The following is a 22,946-nucleotide window of genomic DNA, read 5'->3' on the forward strand; positions in this document are numbered from 1 at the left end:
CGATGGGGCACACCTACAATGACAACTACTTGGGAAGCTGGAGGATTGCAAATTTGAGTCCCATCCCAACGACTTAGTGAGACTTTCTCAAAATAAACAATGAAAAGGGCTGGGCATGCAGCTCAGTGGTAAATGCCCCTGAATTCAATCCCCAGTACCAAGACATAGTTAAATGGACAAATTACAAGTATACTTCAAACTTCTTTTCCAAATAGTCAGTTCTATAGCACTGAGTGCGACCTGGTAATTGCCAGGAAAAGGCTCCTATACTAAGGTAAGATCTCAAGCAGCAGTCCTCACAGGTGTCTGTGCAGTTACAGTGTAAAGAATCCAGTGTCCAGGCTGGATGCAGTGCCCCACCTGTGATCCTGGAGACTCTGGGAGCTGAGGCGGGAGGATCACAAATTCAAGGCCTTCCTTGACAACTTAGAAAGACCCTGTCTCAAAATTTAAAAAATTAATAAATAAAAAGGACTGGAGATGTTGCTCAGTGGTAGAGTACTCCTGGGTTCAATCCCCAGTACCAAAATAAAACCAAAAAACAACAATAAAAATCTGCTAGTAATAAAAATCTCTAGTAATCTGCTAAACAACAACCATGTAGATTTAATCTCAGTTGTCACAATAGTCATCCAAAGTAATAAAGGTAACTACCCCCAGTTTACAGATGAGGACATTGAAGTTGATGGAAATTAAGAAACCAACCCAATAACACATAGCTAATGAGTAGAGGTTAGATCACAGAATTCCCACCATGCCTGCCTATACATCAACAGGACCCAAAGAAGACAGACCAGACATATCAGGAAAGAGGCGAAGTATCAAAAAGTGTAAGACAAGACAAGACTTCCACACATTCAGCACAGTTTCTGACAGGGTACAGTATACTCACGATTTTAGGAACGGTGCATCTTTCAAGCAAATCTGAAAAATTAAGGAAGACACATTAAAAAGACTGGTATTGCTGGGCATGCTGGCCCACACCTGAATCCCAGCAGCTTCTGGAGACTCAGGCAGGACGGCGGCAGGCTCAAAGCCAGCCTCAGCAACTTACTGAGACTCTGTCTTCAAAAATAAAAAAGGCTGAGGATTGGTTCAGTGGTTAAGTACCCTTAGGTTCAATCCTTGGTAACAAAAGAAAAAAGTTAGAATTAAAAAAATAAAGACTGGTATTGATAAATTCTGATTATTAATAATCTAGTTTCTTATTTCTTGTTAACTCTCTTAAACCAGAGGATCTAAGCCTTTAACTTGTTTACTAAGTTAAAAACTAAGCACAATTTCTAAGTACCACTATCACACAATCAGAAGTTATGGTTAAGTAGAAGGCCTTACAGTTGCCCAGTCTTACTCAGATAAGGATTTAAAACAAGACCGAAACTAGGCATCCTGCATTCCTATCACCCGGTTATCAGACATGATGCCTCTGTACATGAAACCCTCTGCCCTGCTGCCTGCCTCCTCCTGTTCATCAACAAAGAGGCAGCTAAAGTGCCACTTTCTGGGAAGCTTTCCCCTTAATCCACAAGTAGAGAGGGAAATATGTCTAGCTACCTTGAAGCACAGTGATTCTGTACTTCGTTTGGTCACAGTCCCTCTTTGACAATGTGATGAAGGTGGATGTCCTCCTAGAAAAATGTGTGCTCTCAAAAAAAAGTCAATATAATTCAGTGGGTTCTACAACTTCTAAGGACCCAGGTTAGGAGAAACGAATGAAAACCTCATAGGTGGTCAGCAGCACATGAAAACGTGACTTCTGTTTTAGGTCTTGCTGAAGATGGGCTCTTTCCTCCTTGTCCCCTGCATATGTTACACAAGAAAGACCTGGAGCAAATCTAAATCCAAGAAAAGAAGCAGATGACCCAAATGCCACAGCCATGAGATGGTGTGTGCATGTCATGGACGGACTGCAGTGTGCAGACGCCATTCATTAGGTGCTGGTCACAGAACTGTACCTAGAATAATGGTTAGACCTCAGGGTAAGGTCTGTGTTAAGCAGGGAGAAGGATCAGGTCTAAGAGTGTCTCATGCTAACTAAAAATGCAATGATGTTTCTCACTTTAGTTACTTCCTATGTTATTATGAGAAGGACAGTTTCTCCTTTACATCAGCAAAATTTACTGAGAATAAGTACTAGCCTTTAAATTGTAGAAGGGTAACAGTAACACCCACTGGATCCTCCCCGATCAGACCTTGTGTCTTGCCTACACTGTTTCAGTTCAACCTTTCTGGAATAAAATCATTGAATATGACAAGATTTTGCTTCATGATCTTTTATCCATCATCTAGAAAAATATCTTCACATAAACAATACAAGTTCAGCTACATCTACTCTGTACCTTTCCATTTCTTCTTTCCAGTTGTTCAAAACAGACAGAGGACTGAGAATCAGAAATGGTCTTTCATCATTTAACCTTCCCGTCAAGTAAATGAGGAGAGCAATCATCTGAAACAAAGCAGGCAGTTTTGATCACCTTTCCAGGAGACACAACCATAAAGTTCCCACAACCATAGGCAGAGAACACAAACTGTTATACAAGACTTGCTTTAAAAAGAAATTCCATACAATCTTCCTCATATTAGGAAACTAGTAGGTTCTTAGAAGTTCATAGAACGACATCAAGTAAGCTCAGTGACTTTGCTAAGGAAATCGATGGTGTTCAATTACTTTAGGAGTTAATGAGCAATGAGGCTCAATATTTATGTAACTGAACCAAAAGCAAAAACGTCAGGAAAGAACAGAAATCAATGAAACCAATACACCTGTTGGAAAACAGCAGGAGTACTTTGAAAATATTAAGCCAGAAATGCTAAGACCTGACAGCAAGCAGTACATGCACATCACGGCCTTGGCCCTTGGCTCGGCTGCTCTGATGAGAGTGCTTTGCTTCCTCCCCAACTTTCTCCCTCCTTCTATAACCATTTAGAGGGTGCCTTCTACTTGCTCAAGTTCTAAGCTCAAGTTATATGTGAACAAAACAGATACAACCTTTGGTCTTTCATAATGGGTGCATTATAATCATACTGTATAGCGGGATCCATATGCCATAGTTGTACATGCATATATCTACAACACGCATTCAAATGCAGAAAACAGACAATAAATCATTCTCACAAGAAGTATGAGTATGAAATGAAACTTTGCAAAGCCAAATGTGCATACTTCGGGACATGTTTGAGTACACTTATGTCTCTAAAGTTGCTCTCAACAAACAAAAACACATGAAGAGCTTGCATCCCCAAATACTGTGCTATTTCTGAGGAAAAAATATGCCCTAAGGATCAAATTCAAAATCCTGAGAAAACTATAGGCTCAAAGGTGTTCACATCAAAATTAATTTAAGTAACCCAAAAAAGGGGGAATTCATGATTCCTCATCAATAGGACGTTTAAGCAAATTATAAATTCTCAATGGCATACTATGCAGCCAGTTGAATGATTTTGAATATAATAAAATGCAAAACTATAGTGCCAATGTTACATTAATGAATAGAAATCATATGGGCTAGATGTACACTGTAATTTCAATGATGTAAAACATACCTTGCTGCTTATGGCTGTGGTTAGAGTGCTGTGATGACAGAGTGGCAGTTCATTTTTTTTTGACACAATCATATTAATCTTAAAAAGGAAATGATTTTCTCATTTAACTATCCCAGCCCAAAGTGTGCCCAGAGCATCCCTCTAATAAGTGGCTTAACTGGATTAAAACCATTCTGTTGAGTGCTCCCTGGGGATGCAATTTAGAGAAAGTTTGTCTTTACTACACAAATCAGAAGTGTCTACCAAATAAATTCAGAGTCACTAGTGAATTTTATCAAACATCTAAAATGGAAATGAGAACAATTTTACATAAGCTCTTGCTGAAAATTGAAGAGGAACACTTTTCAATATATTCTATGAGGCCAGCTTTACCCAAATACTAAAACCAGACAAAATTAGTATAAAAAAGAATATCACAAAACAATATCCTTCATAATGTAGATGCAAAATTTCTAAACATACTTTTACCAAAACAGACTTGGAGTTGGTATATTTTTAGAGAATTTAAAGTAGAGGTGGAAAGGCAAAGGAAAATTGGAATTTGCTGGCTCTCTGTGAAGTCAGTAGGACAATTTCAATGACTGAGACAAAGGAGATTATAGGGAGGATACCTCCAGGAAACTGATTTTTAGTTTCATAGTTCTCGTACAGGAATATACCAGAAACAGATTTGTTTGCCCAAGAGAGAGAAGTGATGAATCTCAGGGGACCTTATATAAGTGGTCGCATTGTTTCTGAATAATGCCAAGATTGATGAGGTACATCTGCCTAAGTAAAGGACGTTTCAACATATGATCAGACTAGCCTATGTGCACCGCTGCTCCAGCTTAAAGTTTATATATATATATATATATATATATATATATATATATATGGTGAGAGTCGGACGGGACAGTTGAACTTCTAAAAAGATTATGAGACCCTTTGCTCATTCTCTCCAGTGACCACTGGTGAAACTTTCCTGGGATTGAAAAGTTTTTATCTTCCTGATTTCTGATCAAGCTGCCTCTGACATATATCACGATTGTACCAGGATATCTTTTATATCCTTCAGATAAGTAAGTGATTAACCCAAGTGGTGTTGTGACTGAATTTTCCATTAATCCAAGGCCATGTGTCAACCCAGGGCAGTATTGCTTATTATCCTGGCAGAAGCATCAATTTCAACACTCCACCATTGATCACTAGATCAATGCCCGAGGGGGCCATATCTGATTCTCCCCTTTTAAGGTCAGAGAGTCTAAGTTTTATTTTGGAAAACATAGGGTACTTCCTCCATATTTCTCTATCACTGTAGAAAAATGGGCAGCAGCCCGACCCCAACCCACCCCCAATGAGAAAGAGAGAGTAATATTAGAAGCAATACAGTTAACTTCATATAGTGTAACTAAGAAGCACAGTCAATTTGGTCCTTGGGCAAGTATACATGCTTCACACAGAGAAAAGCCCTAAACCTGGGCCCATTAACTTCACTTGTAACTCAAGTAACTTTTCTCACAGACACATGTCAATGCTCATATAAAGGTAATGACATAATTAATAACTACCCCCACAACTAGAAAAATTAATCCCAAGGTTGTGATCTCTTAAAAGTTAAGCATTTCACATTCTAGCATATACATATATACACACACACATACACCCTCACACACACACATATATAACAGAACTTAAAGATGGTATTAAGCCAGGTGTGGTGGCACACGCCTATAATCCCATTGGCTCCGGAGGCTAAGGCAGGAGGATCATGAGTTCAAAGCCAACCTCAGCAATTTAGGGAGGCACTAAGCAACTAAGTGAGACACTGTCTTCAAATAAAATACAAAAAAGGGCTGGATGTATGGTAAAGTTTTTAAGTACACCTGAGTTCAATCTGGGGTACCCCCCCCCCCAAAAAAAAGATGGAAATGAGTTGTGTGGAGGTGTTTCAGTGTAGGTAAACAGTGCTTCTTCCACAGTAACATACCTGGCAGGTCTTACCAAGGCCCATCTCATTTCCCAGGATGCAGCCATTTTGACAGTGGAATTGCTGGGCTAGCCAGTTGACTCCCTCCAGTTGATAAGGGCGTAAATGAATTCCTAGAAATAAAAAATATAGAAAAACCAGAGAGCAGACATTTCAGCACATATGTGGGCTAAGCTCTAAGGCTTTGAATGAAGAACATGGCTTACATTCCCTTAATGTCAAACTTTATTGGCTATATCTTTTATTGGGACGTTCTATGTATACAAACATTAGCTGATTTCCAAATTTCTTTTTGGGCAGACTTGGGTTACCATTCAAAGCCCTGAAATAGCCTGTCACTGTTATATAATCTTCTTGATCGATGAGAAACTCAGCCTGGGATCTGTTCTGTAATACCCAGTCTCAAGCCACTGTCCTTTCCTGGAAATAAGTATTCCTAGAAGTGATGCAACAAACAACACATGGACTGTTCATATGCTTGCTTAATGGCACTCATCTAAATCTGCCATTCCTGCTATATTGTCCCTTAAAGAAAAGGGGGACAGTAAAACACCATGATCCTGAATGCTCCCTTTCTGTTTATAAAAACCTAGCAAAATTAAGGGACCAATGAGATCAAGCCTAGGCTGGAAAGTCCAGATACATATCATCTTGGAGGACACTGGCTTCTCTCTGCACACTGGGCACTAGGGCAAGTCAGTGTTATCTGTAAAAAGCTACTTTCTTGCATGTATGCTGGTCATACACACAAACTAAAGCTGATGTCACTGTTTCCTCAGTCTAACATGTAAGCCTCCTCCCTCAATGGGGCTGGGCAGAGAACTGAGGGCTCTGTGGAAAGGATACATGTCACTTGTTTGGCCAGAGCCACCAGGAAAAACACCAGGAGCAAGAGAGGTACTGCTTGGAGAAGTACCTTCAGGGACACAGGTGCTATCTGTTCAGTCTGTTGCCACGGAACTCTTCCTGGAGCCGTCATTGATCTGTTAGAAGCTTTCCCCGATAAACCATGTCTCCCATGCTGTCTCCAGCACCTTCTTTGGCCTCCCCACAACCTAGTACAACTGGGCTGTGGACTGCCCCTGCTAAAGGACAACATGAAAACAGGACTACACTGTGCGCCAACAGAGAAGCAGGGTTAAGAACGGAGACGCTGCTACATAAAGGGTGTTTAAAACTGAACAAGGATGGCAAGACACTATAAATATTTATATTATATATATTTATAATTATATCTATAAAATAGTCAAAAGTAAAAGGTTGATGGGATGGGGTTGTAGCTCCTTGGAAGAGCACTTGCGTCACACATATGAGGTCCTGGGTTCGATCCTCATAAAATAATAAGTAAAAATAAAGATATATATTTAAAAAAGTAAAAGGTTGAAGTGGTGGATAAAGAGTGACGCTCAAAGAGTTCATGCACAGACCTCAGAATCAGTGAATGTTACCTTACTTGGCAAAATGGAGTCCACAGCCATGACTAAGGTTGAGGGTCTGGAGATGGGGAGACCATACTTAGTTATCCTGGATTACCCAATCTAATCACTCACACCTTTAGAAAATGGCCCCTTCACAAGATGTGATTAGGAGGAGGTGACTATAATGAGGCAGTCCAGGTACCCCCGCCCAAAAGACCTTGCCATGATTAACCTTCTCCTCTTGTGAGATCAGGATGCCTTGCAGTTTGAAGCTTCCTCTTGTTCTAAATGATCTGTTGGCTCTCCAGAGTCAGGCCTCTAAAACTCCAGTCAATGTCTGGGCTATGATATTCTACAGAAGCTTTGCAAGATATTATCATTGGGGAAACTGAGGAAGGTTCCATGGGATCTCTTTTTTTTTAAGTGCAGGTGAATCTATAATTAGTATATAATAACATGTTTAATTAAAATGATATGAAACTATACAAAGATAACAGTATTTAATACTTAGAAGATGACTGCAAAAGTTAAAAAAAAATCATCCAAAAAGAAGTTAGACAGAAAAGGATTTAATATGGGGAATCAGGTCACCATAAAATTTTTTGTTGCAAGGGCTGGAAAAGCAGCCCCCGGTTTAGCTTCCTGGTACAACTGCTGGATAACTATCAGAACTGGCTCATTCAGGTGGTATCTACCTACAGGACCAGGAATTCAGGAAGCGACCAAAAGCTTATGCTATTTCCCCAAATGTTTCACAAAGAACACACACTGCTGCTGGAATCAGGAAAAGAAGAATCTTGACCCACACACAGTTTCCCTACATATCCATCTACTTTAACGAATAGGAGGGCCAGTCGCCCACCGGCGCTAACCTTGGTACAGTTCCCCGTCTTCCCGCACCGCCTGGTGGTGGACGCCCGACTACTCCCCCCAAGGCTCCCTGCGACCCGCGCCTTCGCCCGCCCTCCTCACCCACCTCCGCGTCCCCCCGGGTCACTGCGGCGGACCAGCCTGCCCACAGGCCCCTCTCCACCCGCCCTCCACTCTGAGGGAAGCGGCATGGCGCCTCCTTTCCCGAGAGCCATGGAGCCCTGGAGGCAGGAGCGGGCCGAGTGCTCTCCACCGAGAAGCGCCGCTCTCCGGGCGGGAACCTCGGGCGCCCCCTCCCCCCCCCGTCCCCCCCCGCCCCCCCCCCGTCCCCCCCGCCCCCCCCCCGCCCCCCCCCCCCCCCCCCCCCGTCCATCCTGCCGCGCCCTCGCCCGCGCTCCACCGGCGCTTCCGAAAGACGACTGACGGCGAGGAACGGGGAAGGGGAGGCCGGCGAGGGTCGCTGCGGCTGCTCCCCGAGGGCAGGATGGGACCCCGATTGACCTCGCAGAGCGGCGCCAGCGCGCATAGCCCGAACGCCACGGGGAGGACCACCCGACGGCCAGCCACCTGCGGCGCGTGCAGGCTCCCAGAGTCAAGGGGGCGGTGCGTCTTCCGAGTCCGCACAGCCACCCGCACAGCCGGACCGCCTGGACCAGGGCTTTGCGCCCCACCAGGCAAGTTTCCTCGCCCACCGCCCGGCTACCCGGAAGTGCCCCGCGCCGAGCTGCGCCCACCAAGCGAGCGCCCACCCACTACTGGCGGAGGGGAAGCCCCGGCTCGCGGAAAGCTGGTGTACACGAGGTGGCGTGTCTGGGCGGCCCTTCTCCTGCAGCCCACTTACCTGTCAGGCCGCACTGCCGTAAGTCCGGCTCCTGCACCCACGTCCTCACCGCCTCGGGTCTGCCCTTCACCTGGAAGGCTACTAAGAAGCCCTACAGGATACCCTCCATCTGGCTGCGAGAGGCTCCGCCCCATGCGCGGTGCGTGCTCTGCATTTCCTGTGAGCCCCAGAGGACCCTGGGAGCGCCGCTCAGGGCTGTGAGAGCGCCGCGCAGCTGCCAGGGGGCGCACGCTGAGGGCGTCTATTGCGAGTTGCTGGAAGTCCGCATCCAGGTCAGTCCTGGAATTCTTGGCTGGAGCAGTGGGTGGCTACTCTGCTCTCAGGAGTCAGCTCAATTCTGTTGACTCTAGCGGTAAGTTGGGCGAGACTCTGAAGCCCCCTGAGCTGTTCCCTGTTAGCTGTAAGCAAAAGCCTCCAAATGTTGCTGCCGCCAAGGGCATTTCAAGGACGCTATGAGAGTAGGTAGATTGCCCACTGGGTTAGCTTCAGGATGACCAGCCTCAGTTCTGGGTGATCCCGTGATGTAATTTACCACTAGTACAAATATTATCATAACCACAAAGTCACTGCATTTACCCCCATACCTCCTAGGTGCTGCCCTAGGAGCTGATACATATTTTCTTATTTAACACAACAACCTTATAAATGGGTTTTATTTATTGTATCTGGAATTTGAATCAGCAAAACAGGGAACAGAAGCTATTATTTTCCTAAGTAACTTTACCAGAGTATTATTTTTAAGTAAGTTAATCCTGGTGCTTCCGTTGGCCTTTGATAAATTCATTATAAACTACAAAAGAGTTACATTTGGTTGTTTTTTCGTAGAGACGCCAACAAAGCATGGTTTTGTGAAGCTAATTTTGTGTCTTGAGTCTTCATGAATACTGCTTGAGCCACCTACTCCATGTGCCAACCACTTATGTCACTAGAGACAGAGGCTACTAATCTCATGGAGCTATACTTTAAAAAGAAAATAAAGGCAATAAATAAAAACCAGATAGTGATCAATGCTAAGAGAGTGGTAAATGCTAAGATCCATGCTAAGACAGTAAAACAGTGTCGCATCTTAGGGCTACATTGATTTTGTCCAGCACCTTTCCTGTTCCCACGTCCTAGGCCAGAGGCCTGACTCTGGGGTCCCAACAAATCAAAACTGATAACTTTCTCTGAAAACCAAATGGAAAATAATGGGGAAAAGGAGCTTCCATCAATGTACCTATACTGGAAAGACAAATGATGTCAATGTCCCAGTCCTGTCTCTCAGGTACTAATGAGAGCGTTAGCTTAAATAGAGGAAGAACTGGTACAGGAACCAAGACGGACGTGTAATAAGTAGTCCTGGTCAACTGTCATGTGGTTTATCATTCTCTTGAGTTCTGATCACCCCGAGTCTTATTGGTGTTGAGGACATTGCCAGCTGTTCAAGGGCAATGTCCACTTGCTTCATGGGATATTTATCTATTAGATCTGTGATCCTGGAATGGGGGGCATTCAGTTCCCATGGGACTCTATTGCTCCTGCTGAGGGAAGGCAGTCTCTTCACCATTGATCCGCCTGTAAGACTCACTGCTTGTGGAAAATGTGGGGTAAAAACTGAAGACTTCTAGGCACCACTCCAAGGCCCAGAAGTAGAAGCAAGCTGGCTGTGGAAAATATCTTAATTTTTCACACCTTCCTGTCTTCAGCCTTAAAGAAAGCATATTATCAGCTTTAGATGAATACTACTTACATGATTAATATGCTTATACTTACATAAATTAGTACATTGATTATGGAAATGCTGTGGGGATCCTCAAAAAAACCCCAAAAACTAGAAATAGAACTACCATATGACCCAGAGTTGTGCAGGAATCTGACCCATGCTGAGAGCCATAGCTGAGTCGGAATGACACATGGCATTTTTGCCAGAATGGAGTGGTGACGCCAACAAGCCATTGAGATGATGATGGTTATGTTAAACTGTATTCAATTGTATATTAGACCCCTGCTGTCCGCCTAGGCCTGCTACTTTGGAGTTCTGGGATTCCTGGAGAATTCCCATTGGTTGGGGAAGGTCCGGAGGAGGGATTTCCGGTTGGTGTGCTGTGTGCCTGGAGGAGTGGGCGTTCAGGAGAGGTTCCTAGGGAGCGTGTGGAGTGTGCTGGTGGAGTTCAGAAATAAAATTTGTTCCTGCTTGAGTGGCTCGTGATCTGTGCCTAGCCAGACTGCGGCAGACCCAAAGTTTAATAAGGGAGTAAAACAGACAAATACGAAATGAAGAAGAGATGCCAAACTTTATCATGCTTTTAGTTATACATTAGGCAGCAGCAAACCCAACTGAAGAAACAGATATTTTTAGCAAAGACAGCCTCTCTAAGTCCCTGTTTTATTTTCCTATTTGGGGTTTTTTTCAAAACCTTTCCATAGATTGGTATCCTTTGGTGGCTTCTCTGAAAGACTCTCTGGCTATTAAACTGCTTCTCAGTGTTTTTGCATCCTATTCTTTGTTTAAGTTGTTTCCTCCCCTCCAGATTTTAATACACTACATTTATCTGCTAAAGCAATGATATCAACCACCTTCCACTTAAACAAAAGGGTGCTTATTGTTTTTTAACTTAAAGTGTATTTCAGAGATAGGGCCCTAGCTCTAAGCTAAGTAGACTGCTAATATATTGAGGCTGGCATCTAAAATATAGCTGAGAAATGTAGCCAAGAGACTCCAGATCTGCAAGTCAGGTAACACATTTAAAAGTTTTACTTTGAATACTGTAGAGGCAGGCAGGGGAGAAGCAGAGAGTTCAATTTTGAGGCTATTGCAATAGTCTGGACAAAAGATGATAATTGGGGGGCCAGCATGGTTGTAGTAGAGTGATGAATAGATATATTGTACAGGTAATGCCTAGAAGATTCACGGGTTGAGCATTGGCAGGAAATGGGAGAATATAAGATGATTTCAACAATTTGGCATTGATAGAATTGAGTCACCATGTTGAAGGAGGAAGGCAGCAAAGAGTTTGGGGACATCAAGTATTTATTTTTGTATTGGCAAGTATGCAGAAATAGGAGAACTCTCATACATTGCTGGTAGGAATGTAAATTAGTACAGCAATTAAGACAAACACTCTGGGGCTCATCAAACACACACACACGCAGAAACTAGAAATACAACTATCGTATGATCCAGCAGTTCCATTATAGAGTGTATATCCAAAGGAAATACAATTAGTATGTGAAAGAGATATCACTCCCCAGTTTATTACTGCACTCTTCACAGTAGCCAAGATGTGGAATCAACCTAGATGCCCATTGTGGATGAAGGAATAAAGAAAATGGGGCATATATATACAATGGAGTTTTTGGTTTTTTTTTTTTTTTTTTTAGCAGGATTTCAGGCACCTTTATTTTTGGCCTCTGAAATATGTTACTTCAAAGAAGTCAACTCCTCCCCAAGTCTGCACCATCCTCCAATAGCCAGCGGCCTATCATTTCTACTGCTCTCAATAGCCCTGAACACACCCTGCATGCAGGCTGCAGCGGGCCTAGGGTCCAGTCTGGGCAGCACACACTCAGGTTACCCTGAAGAACCTGCTGCTGGCCCCTCCCAAGAGCTGCTACAGCTGGATGACAATCCTGGTGGCTTTATTACAGAATCTGTTTTCCCCATATAATCTATAAATAAGACAAAACATTTCTTAATATTATATATTTGCAATACAAACAAGACTGGTGATATGGGAGACTTAAACCCTACTCTTTTCTAGTTTTGCCTTTATGAAGACCATGGTCACTGCAGTTTTGAATGGCAAATGTTATTAACTCTGTCTTTTATAATCAGTAACAAAAATTATTACTCTTAAAGAATTTAGGTAAGAAATAGTTCAAAAACCTGAGCCTACTGCCAGTCATTCATCATTTTTTAGCCAAGTGATTGGCACAGACTTAATATTCTCTCTTCTTTTTCTCTTTTACAATCAGTAGCTCAAAGAAAGGATGGAATAATTGAGTTTAAAATCCTGCCTTTTTTGTGGTAATCATTGTAGATGAACAACTAGAGGCCTACTGAAGTATTAGAATCTCATGCAAAACTCTAACGAATGCCTCATGACATCAGGCTATTCGAGTATTTCCTGTATTTAAAAATACTAATGCAGTACAGTGGCAGTGGTTACCTTTCACTGACTTTAGCATCTGATCTCACAGACTAGTCATAAGTTGCGGTTCAATGGAGTTTTGGCAACAAAGTAGTGACAAACACTTCTGAATAAACAATTTCTAGCGATTTGGAAAGTATCGCCAACACATTATTTAGTGTTAGCACAACAGTCACTTTGTGCTGAAAATGAAAGAATCCAAACTCTACAAATGTTTTACTTCACCAAGTCCAACAATAATTGAAGGATTTACTACTTATCTAATAAAAAATTATACAGCAACTTTTATCAAACAGCAACTACTACAAAAGAATGGCAGTAAAAAAGGACTTCACAAAAATACACAGTTTGACAATTTTATGCAGGAACTGCCAAAATTTTAGTGTTTAATAATTAAGAGCACAACTGACCAAGTTTCAAGATGTGAAGATACCATGTTCCAGAAACTGGAGAGAAAAATCACTCTAAAAACTTATTATATGTGATAAGAATGCACTATAATATAAAACCTGTCTACACTTAGTAGTAGTTAGTTGCAAAAAGCCATTCAGTTTTCTCTTGGCTTGGAAAAATGGTGTTCCAGATTTCAGGGTAATTAGCAACCTTCAACTCTTTTGTGTGACAGGTATCTTGTTTTCTCCTTCCAGTTCTTCCACCCCAGCCTGTGTCATGAAGTCTGCGATGTTTTTCTCCAGATCATCAATGCGACTACTCATATCATCAATTCTTCCAATGATCTGGTCGGACATGGTCTGAAATTTATCTTGCATCTGTTGCAGGAGTGTCTGCACCACCGAGGTGAGGTCCTGCACGGTCTTGGGGTCAGTCTCGGCCATCTCTCTGGTTCCCAGCTTGGCGACGAGGTCTCAGACTGTCCTACAATGGAGTTTTTTTTCAGCCAAGAAAAGATGAAATTTTATCATTTAGAGTAACATGGATGAGCCTAGGGACATTATATTACATGAAAAAAGTCAGGCACAAAAAAGACAAATACCACATATTTTCACTTAATGTGGAAACTGAAAAGGTTGATGTCACAGAAGTAGAGAGTAGAACTGGGAAGAGTGGGAAGAAGAAGGGGTGGAGAAAGGCGGGTTAATAGGCACGGGTCCAGCTGGATGGGAGGAATACTTCTAATGCTCTCTAGCTTAGTGGGGTTCTCATGTTGATGGTAATTAATTGAATATTTCAAAATAGTAAAGAGGATTGTTGTAGGGCATGATGTAATGTGGGGCATGTTGCATCAGAAAAGAGGAAACTTAACTTGCTGGCTGCTACCGGCTTCCCAGTCCTGGGGCCACAGGTGGCTAAAAGAGCACCTAGCGATAAGCCAGAAGGCATTGCCGTGGGTTGTGATGAAGAATCGGACCACCTCTAGGATAGGCTCAGAACCCTTCTGCCCTCACGGACAGCTCCTGTCTCCCATTACTGCCTGTAGGATGGTGAAGATGTAAATTCTCCCCACCCTGCTCACCTTTACCCTGATTGGCTCCTGTACATTATATTAGCTGTGTATGTTTTCTCATTAAACGAGATCCTGCTTTGACTCTTCTCCCTGGCGCTTCTGATGGTCCTCCTGTGAGGGAGGGCTGGGTGCAGATGGCCAGTCCTTTACCTTTCTTGGCCTGTCCTGGCTGGGGCGTGCTCTCCCAATCTCTCCCACAGGTCAGGAGGGAACAGGGAGGCTAAAACCCCTGACATCTGGTGCCCCACGCAGGAGTGAGAGTATGGAGCCAAGCCAAGCGAGTTTTCCGAGGTAAGGGTATCCCTGGAAAGATGGGGCAATCTCACACTAGGCATAAGGACCCAGCTCTTAATGCTCAAAAGCCGAGGTTTAGAGATCTTGGATGCACAGGCCAAAAAGGTCTGGGAAACCTTGACACCCTGGGGTCCTGGTTGATGGCTGAGGGGGAAGAGGAGGGAGAGGTTTGTGAGAGGGAGCTAGGCTGGTTGGCGGGAGCCCCAGGTGTTTCTTCTTGGGGCCCATTGCAGGCCCCACCAGCGCCCGGGCATCTGAGTCCCCTGTCCCACTCCGCCCTCAGGCATTGGGCCACCTGGGACCCCTCAGAACAGTTGGTGAGGAAGAGGGAAATTAACCTGGGAAAGGACCCCCCTCTGAGGGACTATCTGCTCTCAGTGTCTGTATCATGACACAGGTACAGAGACTCAAGAATAGGTTTGGCATAGGTAACTGGATAGATTTTCTAGAGTTCAGGGGAAAGGGTCAGAACTGAATCTGAATAAGGAAGTAATGATTTTTGGATGGAGCTTAGGTTCTAATATCCTCAGGAGTGTGACTAGAACTATAGAAAAGACTAGTCCTTGGTCAACTGATATCTAGAAATCGAGAAGAGGGGCAGCAGAAGAGACTAAGAACAGCGAGTGAAATCATATGAGCACTAAGGAATGCCATCCCTAAGGACAAAGGAGTGGAGCCTCACCAGTGAAGGTCTACATCAGATGCAGGTAAGAGGTGGGGTGAAGAAAGGGTAGAAAGTAAGCACTGGATTGGTGACATCATGATGGCCAGTGGCCTTGGCAAGGAGTCCAGTGCCTGACACAGTGGCTGAAACCAGAATGGAGGGAAGAAGGTGGAGACAGACTCTCTCACCCCTTTGGAAGAGTTTTGATGTAAAAAGAAGCAGAAAATTGGCAGCAATAACTATCAGTAAGGGCAGTTTATTTTAAGGTGGGTGATGTTAGAGCAATTGAATGCTGATGGGAATGATCCAGGAAGTGTTCTGGAGTGAGATGCACAAGTAGAGGGTTGGCATAGACAGTAAGGCTCAATATGAGATTAGATTTGGTGGTGACAGCACCTGATGTCTCCTGACTCTATTGTCCAAATGAAAAAAGGAACAGTGTCATCAGGTGAGCTTGGTGGAAGGGGATGGAGGTTTGAAGACAGAAAGATGTGAAACAGTTGTCAGGGGAAGTAGAGAGGGAATGGACTGGAGGAATATGATACCATTGTCAAGCAGCAGTGAGGGCCACGTGAAGTTGATGGACATGAGACCAAGCAGCATGGTGTGTGCTGGCTGCAGGTGGGGAAGAGGTAGAGGACTGAGTGGACATTTGCCAGATGAGTACAATAGAGAGTGATCACGTTGGCCATGTCCCCAGTGTCTAGAAGAGAGGCGAACATGTTAGATAAGGTCCCTGCACTTATGGAGCTTATCATCATTCTAGTGATGAGAAATAGAAAAAGAAAAGGGGAGTACAAATAAGGTAGTACAGTGCTAAGAAGATTGCAAACAGGGTCACAATAATGAGAATGGGGCTGGGAGCAGCTCTGGATAGAGTGGGTGGAAGAGGAGAGCGGTAAAAACATGACATTTGAATTATAGTCTGAATGATGAGAAGCCAGCTTTGTGAAATCAGAGGAAGAAGGTTTAGGGCAGAGAGATCACACATGCAAAGACATTGAGACAAGATTTGCAATGGATAATAAATATATTTTAAGAATTGGTGACTGAGTTGGGTGCAATGGAGCACTTCTGTAATCCCAGGTACTAAGGAGGCTGAGATAGGAGGATGGCAAGTTCAAGGTAAGCTGGGCAATTTAGTGGGAACCTCTCAAGATAAAAAGGTCTGTAAAGTAAAAGATCTGCAAAGTAAAAAGGCACGCAGCTCAAAGGTAGAACAACTACCTAGCATATGTGGGGTCTGGGTTCACTCTCTAGTGCTGAGAGAAAAAAGATAGTGACGATGCACTTGAAGGGGTTTGCTCATCGTTGACCACAGGACTGAGTGAGAGAGAGAGGCCAAGGTGGGCTCCCACAGGCTTCTGCCCTGGGATATGGATGTGTATGCCACCACTGAGGACTTCTAAGGGAGAGAAGCTGGTGTGAGGGAGGGAAGACCATACAGTCACCTTCAGGATGTATTCGATTGTCCTGGATCACTGTCTGGCCTGAGTAAGCACTCAAAACATACTGTTAGATGTCCCAGTGAGGGGTCTGTGGAGGGATTGAAAAGTCTAGGACCTGATTGATACAACCTAAGGTCAAGAGAGGACATTCAACACGTAGGCAAACAAAGGTACAGAAAGTTTAGGAAACCTGTTCAATATTTTCTAGCGAGTCAGTATTAACTGTCTGAACGAAATCTAGCTCAATCCCTTTTTCATTCATTGCTCTGGTCATACAATAATGATGCTTATATTAATGTTTCATTTCTCCACATAGAGAGAGAAATGTCCTCGGACAACAGCAACACAATAACAATAAGTGACCAAATCATGTTTTGGTAGATCTTAGCATCTTCAACCCCAACCCAAACAAGCATGACTGTCGCACAGGTTTGTGAAGAAGTTGCGTTTGCTGTCCACTGTGTTGCACTGTGTTTACTGTGTTATAGTAGGATACTAGATGGCAGCATCTGGTGAGTCAGATATGGAGCTTGAGTAAAAGATGTGGCCATAGGGAAAATGTGTACACAACTCTTCTTGCGTACATGAACTTGGACCTTTGGGCTAAGGTTAGAATTGGATCAGTGCCCTCCACTGAGTTGAAAGAAATTTGGGTTTTTTTCTCCCAAGAAAGGAAAGACCACATTTGACTTTGATATAATTATATGTCTTAAGCATCAAATTTATATAATAATTTTAAAACTCAGAGAACCCAAGAGCCTGAGATGATATACTAAGAAGAATGTACATTTAAGTAAAACTAGAAGTACTTTACAGCACCCTGGCACAGTGACCTCTGAGAATCGATGCTCCTTTTCTATACTGAAGGGCACACACTGAAATATTCTCAAATAAATCTTTGAGAACATAGGTCAGAGATGTAGATAGCTCTGTACTGAAACTTGCCTGTGTGTCTTATTTTACAGAACAGTTCCTGTTTTCCTTTTTTGTTTGTCTGCAGTACTGGGATTGGACCCAAGGTCTTGGGCACGTTAGGCAAGCACTCTTCTTAATAAGCCACATCCCCACCCCTTTTAATTTAATTTAATTTAATTTTAAGTTGCCAGTGCTGGCCTCAAACTCACAATCCTCTTGCATTAGCCTCCTGAATAGCTATGATAATGAGCATGTGCCTTCATACCCAGCTTTTATTTTCCTCTCTAATTGAATATGTTTTCAAATTAGTCACAATAATTTCACTTTTTGTTCTCTGTCCAGCAGGAAAGGTTTTATGTGATCCACTTAGCCAGCCCCTGAAGCTTTTGTTTACTAGTGCTGAACTTTTCTGATAAACTTCTACATAAGCAGCAAGTTATCAATAATAAAATTACATGAAGCCAAAATATTCTCATGATTCAGCCTACACTGAAACCCTAAGAACTCTCTCTGACTTCCTCTTCCTCTGGGTTGGTAAGAACCCAAAGCCATCTTATATCCTAACTTCACAAAGCCTGGGTCTTAGGTGTGAAAATGAACATTCCTGTTGCACATGTACCTGTGTTGCTGAGGTGCAGTTGCAATGTTAAGCCAAAATGCTCAAAAATGGCATGTAAAACAATCTTTGTCATCAGAGGGCCTGAACAGCCTGAGTGCATCTGAAAGGCCTCTGGTGCATGGCGATTCAGAGTGAGGACAGTAGAAGCTGTCCTTTAGTACTGTGGTGAACACTAAATGAGACCACCATATATATATACATATATATATATATACATATATATATATATATATATATATATATATAAACAAATTTGAATTTTCAGGATATTGTGAAGGACCAAAACACATTAGATGGAAATGAACCTGCCTGCATCTCACCAGTAAAGACTCCAGAGGTCAAGAGTTACCCTTCATGGTCGAGGTACCATGGTAATCTTCTTAGCTTGGAAGTCCACAGGCATGGCCCACAGCTGTGGTCTCTGAAGGTAAACAGACAGAGTGTCATGGGTAGCCGACTCTGGTAGGTTGTATTTCTATTCCCAACTATCCACTGTCTCCCCTGTGGGATTATTGTGCATCCAGCCCTTAGACATGTGGCTTTCTATTTCTCTGAATGGGCAGAGCCCGTGTTCTTTGTTTTGAAATGTGAATGGATGTGGTGTCTGAGTTGAAGCTTTAAATGTGTCTGAGTTGAAACTTTATTTCTATGTGGTACTGAGAATCAAACCCAGTGCTTCACACATGCTAGGCAAGCACTCATCACGGAGCCCCAACCCCAGCCCCTCTTGATTCATCTTAAAGGCTCTTTTCTTGGGCAGGTGGTAAACCCACATACTGATTTTAATCCACTTGGATTTTTCTAACAGTTACCCAGAATTCTGATTAGATCTTGTTGGGGACACTGTCTAGAGTTTTTATGGTGGTTTTATTGAGATATGATTCACATGTCAGACAATTTTCCAAAAGTACAGAACTCGGTGGTTTTACGGTGTCTGCAGAGATGGCAACTGTCACCACAATCAATATAGAATGTTTTCATCACCCCCAAAGAAGTCTGGTTTCCCAGGTTCTACCAGCCCCCAGACTTCCCCCTCCAACCATAGTAATTATTTTTTTGACATACGTTTTCAATTCTCTTGGATGGGTCTTTGCTTAGAAATGCAATTTCTGGATTAGAGGCAGACCCTATCCTTTTGGAGAAATGCCTGTTAATTTTCCAAGGTGGTTGTACCATTTTACAAGCCCCACCCACAGCAGCCTGGGGGGTTCCACTTGCTAACTTTTCATCTCAATTGCTCTTCTCCCCATATTCAATGCTGCTCTTGAGAATCCTGTGAGAAACTTGGGCCTTGTGGCTTCTCAGAGGGGACAAAGAAGACTTTGAGGCCAGAAAGGGCCTCCCCAAAGCGAGAGCCTCAAAAAAATGGAGAGGGTCTTTACAGCTGAGTTAAAGTTGATTGAGATTATTTTTAATCACATTAACCAGTGTCTTTGAAGACACAGAGGGAGAGGGTGATGCGGGGGAGCCCTGTGTTATCTGTGGACCAAGTTAAAGACAGGAGGCTGACCAAAATGATTTCCACATGTATCTTGTGGGACTGGGGATGTGGTTCACTGACTGAGGGCTTGCCTGGCATGCAGGAGGCCATGGGTTCAATCCCCAGCACTGAAAAAAAGGTGTAATGCAAGCCAGGCATGGAGGAGCACGTCTGTCATCCCAGCGGCTCGGGAGGCTGAGGCAGGAGGATCGCTAATTCTAAGCCAGCCTCAGAAAAAGTGCAGTGCTTAGCAGCTCAGTGAGAGCCTGTCTCTAAATAAAACACAAAATAGGGCTGGGGATGGGGCTCAGGGGTTCAGTGCCCCTGAGTTCAATCCCTGGTACCAAAAAAAAAATATATCCCCACATTTGTACGGACTAAAACATTTCTACATATAAAAGCACAAGAATAAATAAAAGACACATTAATTCGGCCTCCATAGAGCAAATGATTGGTCCCAATCCTTCACTCCCCTCTAGTAATTGTACAAACCCGTACCCCTACCACCGGGCCTTACCATGTTGGGCAGAGTATGCTTTGGGCTTGGGCCAGCTGACTCTGAGTTTCACCCTGCCATTTGCTCGGGTTTTGGGGACGTCCTCGACACTGATGTGACTCAATGTCTGCAATGTGCTCGGGCCGTGATCTGCCTCTTTGACAGTTTGGCTCTGGGTAGTGTCTGGTTCCAAATGATTGGCGGATGCTGGGAACAAACCTGAGCCCAGTCTGTAATCTGAAGTAGTTAGACATACCCTTTATTTTATTTATTTGTTTTTTATGAGGTGCTGAGGATCGAACCTAGGGCCTTGCATGTGCTAGACGAGTGCTCTACCGCTGAGCCACAATCCCAGCCCTCCAGTCTGTAATCTGGAGCCCAACCCAAGGTGAGCCAGACCTTCAGTCAATAGAGAAACCAATACTTATTTACACTGAGGAGCTTGTGGGTTTTTTTTGTAGCCAAACCTGACTAAGACTCCCACCACGTAGAGATAATCTCTCCTATCAGTCTTAGCATCTAACCCAAACTGAGATTTTGAAAAAAATAAAATAAAAATTATGTGCCTATGTACTGCCTGTTGAATATATTTCTTTAACGCCAGAGTTTTTGATAACACCCATTTTCATATCCATGTATTGCAACTTCACAAATTGTGTGTCAGCCTGGCATGGTGATGCACACCTATCATCCCAGCGACTCAGGAGGCTGAGACAGGAGGATCATAATACATTCAAGGCCAGCCTCAGCAACTTAGCAAGACCTCATCTCTAAATAAAAAAAAATTAAAAGAGCTGGGCGGGGTGTAGCTCAGAAATACAGAACGCCAGGGTTCAATCCCCAGTACCAAGAAAATAAACTCATCTCCTTCTCTTAATCGTTCTTAAATTACTTAAACTCTTACAAGGAAAGTCACAGTAAATTTCCTTCTCTTTTGTATAAATCTTGGTCTACCTTTCACATTGTTTCCACCGAGTGCATCTCCAGGAGTGGAGACCTTTAATAAGCTCCCCAAACCATACTTTGCAAAGAGTTAAGAGTCACTGAATCCACTTTCCAAGTTTTTTACTCTTGGGATTTTTTTTTTACCCATGACATTTGGGCTAAACCCACGCTGTTTTATTTCTTATGGAATTGAGTCAAAATTTTTCAAAATTTTTTTGAAAAAAAAAAAGACTTTGGGGAATCCTTCTAGCACCTTCCATGACAATGTCTTTGGACATGTATTTTATATCCTAAAGAATGAAAGTGACTTCCTACAACATAAACCATCCACATTCCTGCTGCTTCTCCATTGCTGTTATGAAAACCGGGGTGGGGGATATAAGCACATGACTTTTTTATTATTATTATGGGCTTCATTGGGACAGGATCATATGCCTGGTTGAGTGTCAGTGGGGGGAGCGGCCAGGGCCAGCTCTAATTTTCTGTAACTCTGAGAGCACCTGGCACGGTGCACAGCTGCATGCAGTAAATAGGTCTCATGTGTAAGAGCTTCAAAAATACAGGGAACAGTATAATGCAGGCTTTTGAGCCCAGACTTACTGCCCTTGCAGTAGTACTCATAAGTATTCTCAGCTTCTTTAGTGACGGCTGTGCTACAACTGAAGCCAGATGGGGAGGACTTCAAAGAGCTCTCAGATGACTGATAGCCTATCTTAACTTCTCTGGGCACCACTTGGCAAAGAGATGGATCTCTCTCTGTTCCTTCTTTTACTTCTCCTTTCCCCCCAAGGAAAGTCACATTTGGGGGGTCATCGAACAATGCCTGATCTGGTTTCATTTGGGGCAACTGTCCCAGTTAACGGTCTGGTACAGTAGGGGCTCTCAACCACCAAGCCACATCCCCAGCCCTATTTTTGTATTTTATTTAGATACAGGGCCTCACTGGTGCTGAGGCTGGCTTTGAACTTGTGATCCTCCTGCCTCAGCCTCCTGAGCTCCTGGGATTGCTGGGATTGCACTGCCATTCCCGGCCCTGCAGTAGGGATGCAGAGACGTGTGGAAGTTTTCGTCTATGGGCTCCCTGTCCATCATATCAGAAATGGAAATACTGATCTAACCTCAGCAACGCGTTCCCTGTGCGTCTGCTGTCTGTCTGCTTCAGTATCCCCAAACTGAGATTTGCTTCTCCTGGATTGAGGAATCGTACCACATGCACCCCCAGGGCTAAAGCCCTCTCAAAGGCAACCAGCAACATCAACAACCGCAAAGATAATGCATTCAACACCCTTCTTATCTGGTCAGTCCCACCCTAGGTCACATGTTTAAAAGAAGGCAGCTTTGCTCTCAGCTGACCTTGAAATTCCCTAGAAGCAAACAGAAGAAAAAATGTGGGGCTGGGTTTGTAGCTCAGTGGTCTAGCACTTAACCTAGCACATAGGAGGCACTGGGTCTGAACCTCAGTGCCACATGTAAATAAGTAAATAGAATAAAGGTATTGTGTCCACCTACAACTAAAAAGTAAATAAATAAAGATGTGGGTCTGAGCGTGGTGGTGCCCGCCTATCATCCCAGCAGCTCAGGAGGCTCAGGCAGGAGGATCACAGGTTCAAAGCCAGCCTCAGCAACATCGAGGCCCTAACAAACTTAGTGAGACCCTGTCTCTAAATAAAAAATAAAAAAGGGCTGTGGCTCAGTGGTGAGTGCCCCTGAGTTCAATCCCCAGTATCATTAAAAAAGAAAAAGAAGAAAAATAAATGTGGAAAGAGAAAATGAAGAGGCGGGGGATGTGGCTTGGTGGTTAAGCGCTCCAGTTCCAAAATAAATGAATGAATAAGTAATGTGTTTAAAAAGA

General features: G+C 43.5%; 1 protein-coding gene and 1 pseudogene across 1 annotated transcript in view; both read right to left on the reverse strand.

The window, feature by feature from the left end:
- The window catches only part of LOC143390290 (uncharacterized), a 63,343-nt gene extending 54,123 nt beyond the window's left edge, over positions 1–9,220 (reverse strand). The window contains 6 exon segments of the mRNA XM_077108331.1: positions 893–924; positions 1,721–1,835; positions 2,340–2,446; positions 5,510–5,622; positions 8,639–8,729; positions 9,215–9,220. Of these exon segments, the coding sequence (XP_076964446.1) occupies positions 893–924; positions 1,721–1,835; positions 2,340–2,446; positions 5,510–5,622; positions 8,639–8,729; positions 9,215–9,220 (464 nt within the window).
- Positions 9,221–13,114: 3,894 nt separating this feature from the next.
- Positions 13,115–13,604, reverse strand: LOC143390240 (heat shock factor-binding protein 1 pseudogene; annotated as a pseudogene).
- Between the last annotated feature and the right edge of the window lie 9,342 nt (positions 13,605–22,946).

This window comes from Callospermophilus lateralis, unplaced genomic scaffold, assembly GCF_048772815.1.
Source record: "Callospermophilus lateralis isolate mCalLat2 unplaced genomic scaffold, mCalLat2.hap1 Scaffold_52, whole genome shotgun sequence".
NCBI classification, from domain to species: domain Eukaryota; kingdom Metazoa; phylum Chordata; class Mammalia; order Rodentia; family Sciuridae; genus Callospermophilus; species Callospermophilus lateralis.